At 34.1% G+C, this 12500-nt stretch overlaps 1 protein-coding gene across 1 annotated transcript in view; it reads right to left on the bottom strand.

Annotated features, from left to right (window-relative positions):
* The window catches only part of LOC137618686 (neuroligin-4, X-linked-like), a 7714-nt gene extending 465 nt beyond the window's left edge, over window positions 1-7249 (bottom strand). Inside the window, exons 1-7 of the mRNA XM_068348844.1 lie at window positions 7062-7249; window positions 5806-5902; window positions 4832-4992; window positions 4493-4687; window positions 4048-4205; window positions 2131-2246; window positions 1-1349 (exon numbers count right to left, since the gene is read on the bottom strand). The exon at window positions 1-1349 is cut by the window's left edge and continues 465 nt beyond it. Of these exons, the coding sequence (XP_068204945.1) occupies window positions 454-1349; window positions 2131-2246; window positions 4048-4205; window positions 4493-4687; window positions 4832-4992; window positions 5806-5902; window positions 7062-7226 (1788 nt within the window). The 5' untranslated portion in view covers window positions 7227-7249 and the 3' untranslated portion in view covers window positions 1-453. The remainder of the gene's footprint in view (window positions 1350-2130; window positions 2247-4047; window positions 4206-4492; window positions 4688-4831; window positions 4993-5805; window positions 5903-7061) is intronic.
* Window positions 7250-12500: the final 5251 nt, after the last annotated feature.

The following is a 12500-nucleotide window of genomic DNA, read 5'->3' as shown; positions in this document are numbered from 1 at the left end:
ATGATGTTTCAAGTACATCTTAGTAAATTATATGTTTGATCAATATCATTTGATAACATAACCATTATTCTGAGATTACACTAATAACTAATTATTAAAATAAATGTTTAATGAGTTGGATAGTTTTCTGAAAACCTGTATCTTGGAGCGAGTGTTTTACTATTAGAAAAAATAGTTTTATTAATTAGCCTTTGTTAGGCATAACTTTGAAGACAAGATTGTAATCTTAGAGGGTAATATATAGCTAATGGAATAGATCAAAATTAATCATGGGAATGATTGCCCATATATTCTAGAGTATATCTAACATTGCTTTCAAATGAGTGAGACTTTGAGTATATTACAGAGATATAGATATTACCTACTCCCTAATATACCTCGTAGAAGCACTGCTTGACAAATAATTTGGAATTAGTTGTCCTTCCTTTGGAGAATAACTTATAACTGGTTGGCCTACGCTGGGTGAATAATTTTGGATGAGTTGATTCTTTTTGTTGAATACATATTTACGAGTTGACCATCAACTGGTGAATATGTAGAGACAAGTTGACCATCATTTGGAGATGTGTAGGAAGCCACAGGCTGCTTGAGCATTGTAACTGTTAATATATTTTCTTTTGGTTCGTGTAGCGTTTGCGTATTCGTAATGGTGCCTTGCGTATCTGGAGAGATCCTATTGGATGTTACGCCAGTCATATCATCTATAGTTTGTACGCTGCTAATGTAGTCTAGCGGCCAGTCGTGCTGGGCCTCCTCTTCAAAGGCTGTGGCCAGGTTGCTACGCATTGTGATAGAAGGCCTCAGGGTTCCATAATGCTTTGGGGCATATATTGTCTTACAATTGTCCCCAGACGATCTGAACTGGACGTCATTCCCGCTGTCAATATTCGTGTCCTGCGAGCCTTTGGCAAGGCTCTGGCGGTGTACCTTACGTCGATAATAAGCAATAGTAAGAACCAGGATATTTAGGATTAGTAAAGAGCAGGCAATGGCCACTGTCACGCTGAGTGCAGTCGTGTAGGGGAAATCCTCCCCCATTTGACTCAGCATATCCAAATTAGCTGATTCACTGACTTGGTTTTTGTTAGCCTTAGCTACAATTGTCAAGTTATAGGGTGTATTTGTTGGACCATTGAAGGTTGGAGTCATTGGGCTAGATAGAAAGCCATCTGTTAAGTTATACTGACCTGTTGATTCATGGTATAAACCAGACTGGAGATCAGTTGGTAATCTGGGAAAGTTTTTATCTGGGCCGTACCGAGAACCCACTCGTTCCAGACCAGGTAGTAGCCATGACCACAAGGCTACTTTTCCAGCACGGTAGTGGTCACGTACATAGTTCTGTGTTCCTAGAATGAATAGACATATATAAATAACTAAAAGTAATCAGGTAAAAAAGAGGATACGATATCAATAGAAGCTATATTCCTTGAATATAAAATATATGGTTTTGACTCGTTGTTATGAATAAATATCTTTATCAAATTATCACCGAGTGCGAGTTGTATGTTACAGCTTCATAAGCTATTACAAATACAAGCCAAACACTTGAATTTACCCAAGGAAAGTTGATGATTAGAATGATATCATACAATTTTAGATGCATTTTCATTTATTTGATTAAAACCATCACCAGTTAAATATTAGTATTTTTTAAGGTTCTATAGTTTTTTTTTAAGTACATTGGAGAATTTATGTTTTACTAGTTTAGTTTAATGATATTCATAGGAGTTGGGTTATTGAAGAATTATATATCCATATATATGTACATATGTATATATATATATATATATATATATATATATATACATATATATATGTGTGTATATATATCTATATATATATATATATATATATATATATATATATATATATATACATAGAGAGAGAGAGAGAGAGAGAGAGAGAGAGAGAGAGAGAGAGAGAGAGAGAGAGAGAGAGAGATGTTGAAATCTAGAGAAAAAAGTGATTATTCATTAATATATAAGTTATCAGAGAGAAATAAAATTATTCTAAAAATAGGATTGAATGTAATTTACGGACCTAAGATTATATATCTAGAAAATATTGAAACTCATTGTATCATTATATCTCTGAGTGAAAACAGCCCCACAAAAATAGGAACCTCACCTATTTGAAAGTATCTCTGATAGACTGGATCATATTTGGGCCATATCTGCTCTTCAGAAGTTATGTCGTTTGCACTCTCGGAAATCTTAGCTGTGGAGACTGTGTCTTTTGGATGTCTGGAAAATGAGCATATACTTTTGAAATGATACCATATGTATGATTGATTGATTCATGATATCAATTATATAAACTGTACAGTAATATATACATATATATATATATATATATATATATATATATATATATTTAAATATGTATATTTATATATATATATATATATATATATATATATATATATATACATATTTAAATATGTATATATATGTATATATATATATTTATATATATATATATATATATATATATATATGTATATATATATATAAATTTATATATATATATATATATATATATATATATATGTATGTATATATACAGACATATATATATATATATATATATATATATATATATATTTACATGCATATCCATGTACATATAACAAGGCACTTCCCCTAATTTTGGGGGGTAGCCGACATCAAATAAATGAAAAAAAAGGGGGACCGTTCCTCTCTACGTTCCTCCCAGCCTGACGAGGGACTCAACTGAGTTCCGCAGGTACTACTAGGGTGCCACGGCCCACCGTCCCCCGTTATCAAACACAGATGAAGCTTCATAACCGTGAATCCCCCACTGCTGCTACCTCCGCAGTCATCCAAGGCGACCAGAGGAAGCAGCAAGGCCTACAGGATCTGCGTCACAATCGCTCGCCATTCATTCCTATTTCTAGTACGCTCTCTTGCGTCTCTCACATTTATCCTCCCATTACCCAGAGCTTTTTTCACTCCACCCATCCACCCAAACCTTGACCTTCCTCTTGTACTTCTCCTATCAACTCTTGCATTCATCACCTTCTTTAGCAGACAGCCATTTTCCATTCTCTCAACGTGTCCAAACCACACCAACACAATCATATCCAATCTAGCTGCTAAATCATTTCTTGCACCCGTTCTCACCTTCTTCTCGAGATACACCAGCCATGCTCCTCAGACACTTCATCTCAAACACATTCAATTTCTGTCTACCCATCACTTTCATTTCCCACAACTCCGATCCAAAACATCACATTTGGTACAATCATTCAAAACTCTCTTTACAATCATGCCCAAACCTCTATTCTTTACCACTCCCTTCACTGTCCCCAACACTTTGCATCCTTCATTCCCTCCCTGACGTACATCTGCTTCCACTCAACCATTTGCTGCAACAACAGACCCCAAGTACTTAAACTGATCCACCTCCTCAAGTAACTCTCCGTTTGATATGACATTCAACCTCACACCACCTTCCCTTCTCGTACATCTCATAACCTTACTCTTACCCACAATAACTCTCAACTTCCTTCTCCCACATATCCTTCCAAATTCTATCACTAATCGGCCAAGCTTCTCTTCCGAGTCTGCAACCAGTAGAGTAACATCCGCAAACAATAACTGATTTACCTCCCATTCATGATCATTCTCGTCTGTCAGTTTCAATCCTCGTTCAAGCAGTCGAGAATTCACCTCTCTCACCACTCCATCTACATACAAGTTAAACAACCATGGTGACATCATATATCCCTGTCTCAGCCCCACTCTCACCGGAAACCAATCGCTCACTTCCCTTCCTATCCTAACATACGCTTTACGACCTTTGTAGAAACTTTTCACTGCTTGCAACAACCTTCCACTAATTCTATATAACCTCATCACACTCCACATCACTTCCCTATCAATCCTATTATACGCTTTCTCCAGATCCATAAATGCAACATACACCTCCTCACCTTTTGCTAAATATGTCCCTCATATCAGCCTAACTGTAAAAATATGATTCATACATCCCCTGCCTCTTCTAAAACCACCTTGTACTCACCCTAATTTTATGAAATTACTCCACATTGATATGAACGATTTGCTGAGTGTGATATCCATCTTAGTGAAGTTATAACTTGAGGCCAAAGGTCCAAGAGCGCCCAGAGGACCACCAAAGATGTACGCCAGCTCGTTCAGGAGAAGACTCTCGTTTCCAGACTTTTCGAAAGATAATTTATTCTATTTTAAAACTTTATTCTAGTAATTACTGAATTGAAAAATAATTATTAAAAAAGGTATAGAAGGTTTTATTTTTAGCATTATTCTTTTATTAATATTTATTATTTCATATTTTCTTAAATTTAATTTGTATGATTTGGATATATCTATCTCTAATCTATGGATGACATTAAAATACTTTCTGTTGATTATTAAAGATTCTCATTAATAAAATATACCATATTCTCTATTTCATCTATAAATCCAATCTATCCATATCGACGTACATCTGAAACTTCTTCCTCCAACACGTAGAGATAAGATGATCGGGAAGCCGTGTAGAGCTGCTTTGCAAGATCTGCCATTGGCGAGACGATATTGGCATCGTGAAGGCCTTGGCCGGTTGAGTCCCTGATGCTGATTGGTCGATGGAGGGATCTCGACCAATCAGTGTACTCGGCGGTGATGGCTAACATTATTTCCTGTTGGGAAATGAAAATACTCTTGTGAGGTTCACTTTTATTTAATAAATTGTATAGTTTATATATGTGTGTAGCCCAGGTAATAATAATAATAATAATAATAATAATAATAATAATAATAATAATAATAATAATAACTCCCACCTGCAGATTGTAGCGATAGTTACTGACGACGAAGGATCTCATCAGATCCTCCCTATATTCAGCATCGAATCCCTCCTGGACTTCTTGCTGATTCAGGATGTCAAGGAGGTTGGCAGCTGTCATTCCTAGAAGGAGGTCAACTGGAGTTCGACCTTCCTTGCCTGAGAATTCAAAAGGAAGAGTAAGGATTCTCTCATTTTCTTTTATAGTTGAGTGATTAAGAATATTACTTGGTATAGACAAATGGAGATATTTATGATATACGAATAAGTACTTTTTTCAGTTTAGAAATTAGGAATTTTATTTTGTTATATCTGTGTATATAAATAACAACTACAACAACAACAACAAAAACAACAAAAGCAGGACATTGGCCACATCCCTGTCCTTATTCATGACTGTGGTTTAACTAGTTTTCCTTACCACGCTTGCTAACTGCGGATTGGTGATGGTGGGAGATTTATGTCTGATTGCTCATTTAAACATAGCTATCATGGGTAGCCCTAGTAGAGCTTTGCTGATCATTGCGATACACTAAACCTTTCTTCATGTTAAGGTATCCCTCTCACAAAGGGAGGTGTATCTATATATATATATATATATATATATACATATATATATATATGTATATATATATAAATATATATATATATATATATATATAAATATACACACACACATATATATATATATATATATTACACACACACACACATATATATATATATATATATATATACATATATATATATATGTATATATATATATATATATATGTGTGTGTGTGTGTATATATATATGCAATATATATATATATATATATATATGCCAGTGTGTATAGAGTTGTACATATGTAATATTATACATCTACAGGCTTCAGCTGTATTAGCATTTATAAATAATAAAATATTTTTGCGTATGAGTTGATATTAACAAATCAAATCCAGCTATGAAAATTCAGATGTTAAACTCACCCATTTTGCTCTGATGATTTTTCCAGTCAGGTTTGATAGTGACACCATCAATGCTGGGGCCAACAGCCACTTGGAACTTGGATGTCTTTAGCTGAACCTTTAAGAACATTTGGTTAATCTTTCGTAAAAGTTATATTTTTCCTAAATCATAATTGTTATTTAGATAGAAATAGTTAGGTCAACTTATTATTTTTCTGTTATAATATTAATTGAAATATTATTATACTGAAAAGAAATCATCTTGAATTAAAAACATTTACAATTGAACACTCAAGTCATATATTGTTGGGTTTAATATAAAATTGAATTACCAATAATATTCTTGTTTTACAAAAAACACCTTTAGGTATAAAGATGGATTTTTGATCGAAAATTATTTTCAAGATAATTTTTGCTGAAAATGATTTAAGTACTATAATGAAAAGAAATTATCTTAAGTTAAAATGATTTCCAGGCAAACTTATAAGTCATACTGTAAATTTTTAGGTTCAAGATATACTCAAATTACCAAAAATTATTTGCGTTTTCTAAAATACACCCTTGTGTATGAAAATATACTTTTGATGAAAATTCTTTTCTGATTGTTACTAAAAATAGTTTTTACGTATCCGTAATAATAAATATAAAATTTCCAGATTCTTTAATTACCGGTAAGTAACTTAGAATCATTATCAGATACATTAATTCTATCATTAATCCCTTATATTTTTTTATCTTTTAACTAAAATATGAAAAAAGAAACTGTAAATACAGTACAATCAATTGAATATGATTAAGCAAATCCCTTAACAATTAATGAAATTATTATTGTTACATATATTTTCCTTCTCTATTTAATATTTTCTTTAAGTAAAAGCAGAAAACAGTTATATTTTATTATTGTTTCTAGCTATTTACATTCCATCTAGCTTACTTGCTTTGTGTGAACTCAGTGGAGGCCTATTGCCAGGGGCAGAATAATCACTAAAAACCACAATACTTACTATTTACAATTTTTTTTATTATTTGAATGGACATTATAATAATAAATAAATAAATCCACTACTTCTAGCATATTATATGAGTGGAAATAGTATATGCTACAATAGTATAGTCTAAACTTGAATAATCGTCCCTTTTCTTTTCTTTGGACTTAGGGTTATATTTAAGAAACATATCAATTTGTAATATAAAACTAATAAAGCGATTGAAATTTTGTCTGGTCACGTCAACTGGTAATCAAACACTCATTCTCAATTCATCTCCAACCTAATCACCTGTAATATGTGGTGCAGAGGCCTCTTCCTCAGACACTGGAGAAGATTTTCATAGTGGCGAAAGAGGTCGTTTGGAACAGGGCAGTCCAGCTGGGTGGCTACATCGAAGGCGTGTCCAGATGGGTCCCGGACTGAAGCCCAGGGACTGAGTGCAGATCCTGACATCAGGATTGCTCGCTTGAACAGACCTGCTCCTGGGACCAGGTGAGAAGGATTGGGCGAAGGATAAATATATATATATATATATATATATATAGGTGTGTGTGTGTGTGTGTGTGCGTGTGTGTGTGTCTGTGTCTGTATGTCTTTTTAAACAAATATCCAAGGATTCTGTGAGCCTCAGTGGTAATAAATATCCTAAACTATATTATCTTCATCCCTCTTTTCTCTCAATAATGTTCCAACTCGTTTCGTAAGGTAAAAACAATATCACTTTTTGTAGACCAACAGAGAAAATACGAACATCTAAATAAATGTAGTTTGGCCTTTGTACAAGAACAAGACTCTAATTATAGGATATCTATAAACAAGAGAAATAAACCGTATTGGAAAAGGAATTTCCAATAAAAAAAAATTCAATTAGTGTTTCTTCTTGAGGATAATAGAATAGAATGGGATATATACATTGAAATTTATTAAATCTGACTTCTAAATTAGGAATCACAAGAAATCAACTATGAAGGTATGTATACACAAAACACACACACACACAAACATATATATACATATATATAAAAGTGTATATATATATATATATATATATATATATATGTATATATATATATATATATATATACATATACATATACATATATATGATATATATAAACATATATATGTATATATATATATATATATATATATAAACATATGTCTATATATATATATATATATATATATACATATATATATATACATAGAATTTCCAATAATATTAGAAAAAATCTAAATACCCATAAACTGAATTAAACAGAGATATTAATCAAAACATAAAATTTTCCTTACAAGTTCACAAGTCCAAAACTGAAACCAGAAATGAGAGTTGAAATCAAATGAGGAACTCCCTTGAGGAAACATGAGATAATCCAGGATATAGTAATTCTATTATATGCATTATTTAACTCTCGTTTCCATTATGGGATTTTGAAATAGGTTTCCTTTCAGGAATTTACATTTGTTGAATAGATGGAGGATTTTGTTTGACCTGATTACCTTGTTTAAGAGTAAAAATGCTATGTTTAATATAATATAATATATAATAATATAAATAATAACATAAAAAATATAATAATAATATAAGTAATAATATAAATCATAATAATAATAATAATAATAATAATAATAATAATAATAATAATAATATTAACATTTATTATTATTATTATTATTTGCAGTGTTAGTAATAATAGAATTAGCTAGATTACTGTAACTGCAGTAGCAATACTATCAGCATTAGAAGTAATCATAATATTAAAAGCATCCTTTAGAAATATCAAGAAACAACCATTAACATCACGTCATCCTCCAACCACAAGTAACATCACTTTAACGAATATCTTAAAATCTTTGAAATTTCCCTTTGTCACAGAGAACAAGGTTTACTTACTGACTGACCTGTAGCAGCGGGTGATATGACAAGGAAGTTGAGGCAGGCGGCTCCCATGCCGTGACCCATGACCGTGACCTGACCTGGGTCACCCCCGAAGCGGACAATGTTCTCTTGAACCCAGTGCAAGGCAGCCAGCTGGTCCATCAGGCCGTAGTTAGCTACGGTTGGGCGACCCACTGGGTCAGCGTTCGCATTGAAGAAACCTGGGGTAGATTAAGTAAGAGTTGAAGAGCTCAGATATTGATATACATATGTATATGTATATGATAATTTTGCGCATTTAGATATGTCATTCATATAAGCCATATATTATACTCCTCAATATATCTGGATTCTCTTTACTACGGGATCAGAGACCCAAAGAGTAATCAGCTTTAAGATAATAGCCTCTGATCAACCGGGGAATCGAACCCGGCCTAAGAAACTGAGGTTTCATCGACTTAGTACTTTACCCATGAAGAGCTGCTAAGTCAATGGATCCTCAGTTTCTTCTCAAGGACGACTAGAAGCTATTATCTTTGAATGGATTCCCCCTTGGATGTCTGATCCGAGGCAGAACAAATTCAGACATTAGGTGGAGTATTATTATTATTATTATTATTATTATTATTATTATTATTATCATTATTGCTTATATATATATATATATATATATATATATATATATATATATATATACTGTATTGTTTCTTTGGCAATTAATATTACAAATCTAACATTTATATTCCTAACAACAGCTACTATATGGTCTATTTGATGAAACACCAGGAGCGACTCTTTAGCCTCACAACCTCAAAATATGTATATTTTCATGTTCATATATTTCAAAATAAAGGTAACATGTCAGTTCCTGGTAACATATAATTACTTTAATCTCCATTTTAAGAAAACATTCTGAGCTCCAGCATCCATTTGCAGCCTTGAAGCCAAAAAAAAAAAAAAAAAAAAAACTTTTTTTTTCCTCGGAAGCAAAAGACAAAAACATCCCTTTGGTCTTGATAGCTTTCTTCTTTCTTCATCTGCCTTTTGTAAAGGTTTCGAGACTGAATTATTCCTGTGTGTTTTCCAATGGTTGATTCACTGCCTGTGTCTCTCTTTCCAGGAAACAAGAAGAAGTTTAGCAAAGGGGACTTTACGAAATCCCAGTCTTCTTCATCTTGCTGCCAGGGATTCCTTTATAGTCCACAGGATTAAAAGTTTTTTTTTCTTTTTTTTTTTTTTGGTCTATTCCCATTTGGACATTTATCTTTGGAAAACTATTTCATATCCAAGGATTACACTGGTTTACAAAGAAATTGAGGCAAGCACAAAAATACCCGTTTTTACCTAATTTGGGGGTGCTGAATTCAAATTTGAAATCCGTTTTTACTCATCACCTCTAATTTTTTTTTTAGATATGCATAGTGTGGATTTTGTGCATATACAGTACATAAAGGCGTATATGCATTCAGGGTTAATTCTAATATTGTGAGACTTATGGCTTATTTTTTAGTTATTATGCACTAAATGTAAGTGATTACATTACATTATATTTATAGTTATATATCAGTTAGGGCAGCAGGTCTCAATCCACACTCAGTAGTGCTCTGGCAGTCATTGGAAGAGGTTGTCTCACAGGTGGCACAGGAGATTGGTGTCCCTCAACTATCGTGTTACATATCTTTTGGGTAGCTAAATATTGGTATTACATTTTCCAATACACATTTTATTGCCTTGCATATGATTTAGTTTTACTTTGTTATATTTTCAGATTCTCCAATGGTTTCAAGCACGTCAAAACATCCAGGATGCCTCAACAAGGCCAATTCTTTCTACTACGTGTGTGGGGACTTCACAACAGTTGCACAGCGTCGAACCATCACTTCCCTCCTCAGAACCACCGCCTACTTTCACTATTTTGACTGTAAAATTGGTGATCAGGACTAGTCTTGGGCTCCACACATCTGTTGTAAACCCTGCTACAATGGACTAACTGCATTGTTTAATGGCAAGAAAGCGGCTTTCAACTTTGCAGTCCCGATGGTTTGGAGAGAGCTACGAAGCCATGCAGATGATTGTTATTTTTGTTTAACTAATATAACTGGTTTCAATGCATCTTCTAGGAAAAAGATCAAATATCCCAACCTTCCATTTGCTATGAGACCCGTTCCCCATTCAAATGATCTTCCTGTACCCACACCTCCAGTATCTGTTTCCTCATCAGATGAAGAAATGCCATCAAGGGAGGATTTTGCCGAGTCAATATCTTTGGAAGATATTGAGTCTACATATTCAGGAACAAGTGGCAACGAGCCACACTGGATTATGCAAGAAGACCTGAATGATCTTGCTCGTGATTTGTATCTGTCAAAACAGCAGTCAGAGCTCTTGGCTTCTCGACTTAAACAGTGGAACCTAGTCGAGGAAGATGTAAGGATCACCAGTTTCAGGAATCGGAACAAAGATATTGCTTCTTTTTTCGACATGAAAAAAAGTTGTGCTACTGCACAAACATACCTGGCTTGTTTGCCACATAATCCTTCAGACTAGCATTTTTTCATAGACTCTTCCAAGCGAAGTCTCAAGGCTGTGCTTCTGCACAACGGGAATAAATATCCCAGCATTCCCATTGCACACTCTGATCATCTAAAGAAGTCCTATGATAATATGGAGCTTCTTTTAGAAGCTATTAAGTACAGCGAGTACCAATGGAGTCTGTGCGGGGACCTCAAGGTCATTAGTCTTCTTATGGGTATGCAAGCGGGCTTCACAAAGTACTGTTGTTTTCTCTGTCTCTGGGATAGTCGAGCTGTATTCCAGCATTACAAGCAGAAAGACTGGGGGTCTAGAATCACTTTTGTTCCTGGTAAACACAGCGTCAAGGGGAATCCTCTGGTGGACATGAATAAGGTGCTTCTACCTCCTCTTCACATCAGGCTTGGTTTGAGGAAGAATTTCGTGAAGGCGTTGGACAAAAATGGTGCTGCCTTCCAACACTTGTCTACTGTGTTCCCAGGTGTTAGTGCTGCTAAGCTCAAAGAGGGTATCTTTGTCGGACCTCAGATCCGAGGAGCTTCTTAACTTAAAGGAACTGGGAGCATGGGAAGCATTCAAGTCAGTCTGTAGGGGCTTCCTTGGTAACACACGCGTACCAGATTACCAAGCCTGTATTGAAAAGATGCTAAAGTCTTACGAGGAAAATGGGGTGCCGAATGTCACTCAAGATTCATTTTCTCCATTCCCACCTCAACTTCTTCCCGCCATACCTTGGAGCAGTGAGTGAAGAGCATGGAAAGTGATTCCACCAAGACATTACGAAGATGGAGAGCAACTATCAAGACAAATGGAACCCGGCATGATAGGAAACTTCTGCTGGATGCTCTTGCGTGACATCCCGGAGGCAAAATACACCAGATCTTCTAAGAAAACACACTTTTGACTGTCTGTGGTACTATGAATTGTGTAATTGTGTCATCCAAGTATATTGATTCAATCAGTGATCTTTATCTATCCTGTTTTATCCATTATAAGCTGCTGCAACTCTTGAAATGTGCACATATATTCTCTGTTTATACTAAAATGAGACTATTTGAAAGCCAAAAAACTAGAGGTGATAGAGCAAAACTATTTATGAATTTGAATTCAGCACACCCAAATTAGCAAAAAACACCTATCCCCTTTCTTGCCTCCATATAATATAAATGAAATTCCAGTTTGTATAATACAATAATATCGAAGAGGAAGAATCATTTTTCAAATTTATAAATATGTGCAAGATGTTTGAGATTAAAGTATCATTTTCTTAGAGGAAGAGTTTTTAAATAATAGGATTTCTGTGGAAACAAATATAT

Source organism: Palaemon carinicauda, chromosome 25 (genome assembly GCF_036898095.1).
Source record: "Palaemon carinicauda isolate YSFRI2023 chromosome 25, ASM3689809v2, whole genome shotgun sequence".
Lineage (NCBI taxonomy): Eukaryota > Metazoa > Arthropoda > Malacostraca > Decapoda > Palaemonidae > Palaemon > Palaemon carinicauda.
The sequence above is the reverse complement of the archived record's forward strand: the minus strand, read 5'-3'. Positions and strand labels throughout refer to the sequence as shown.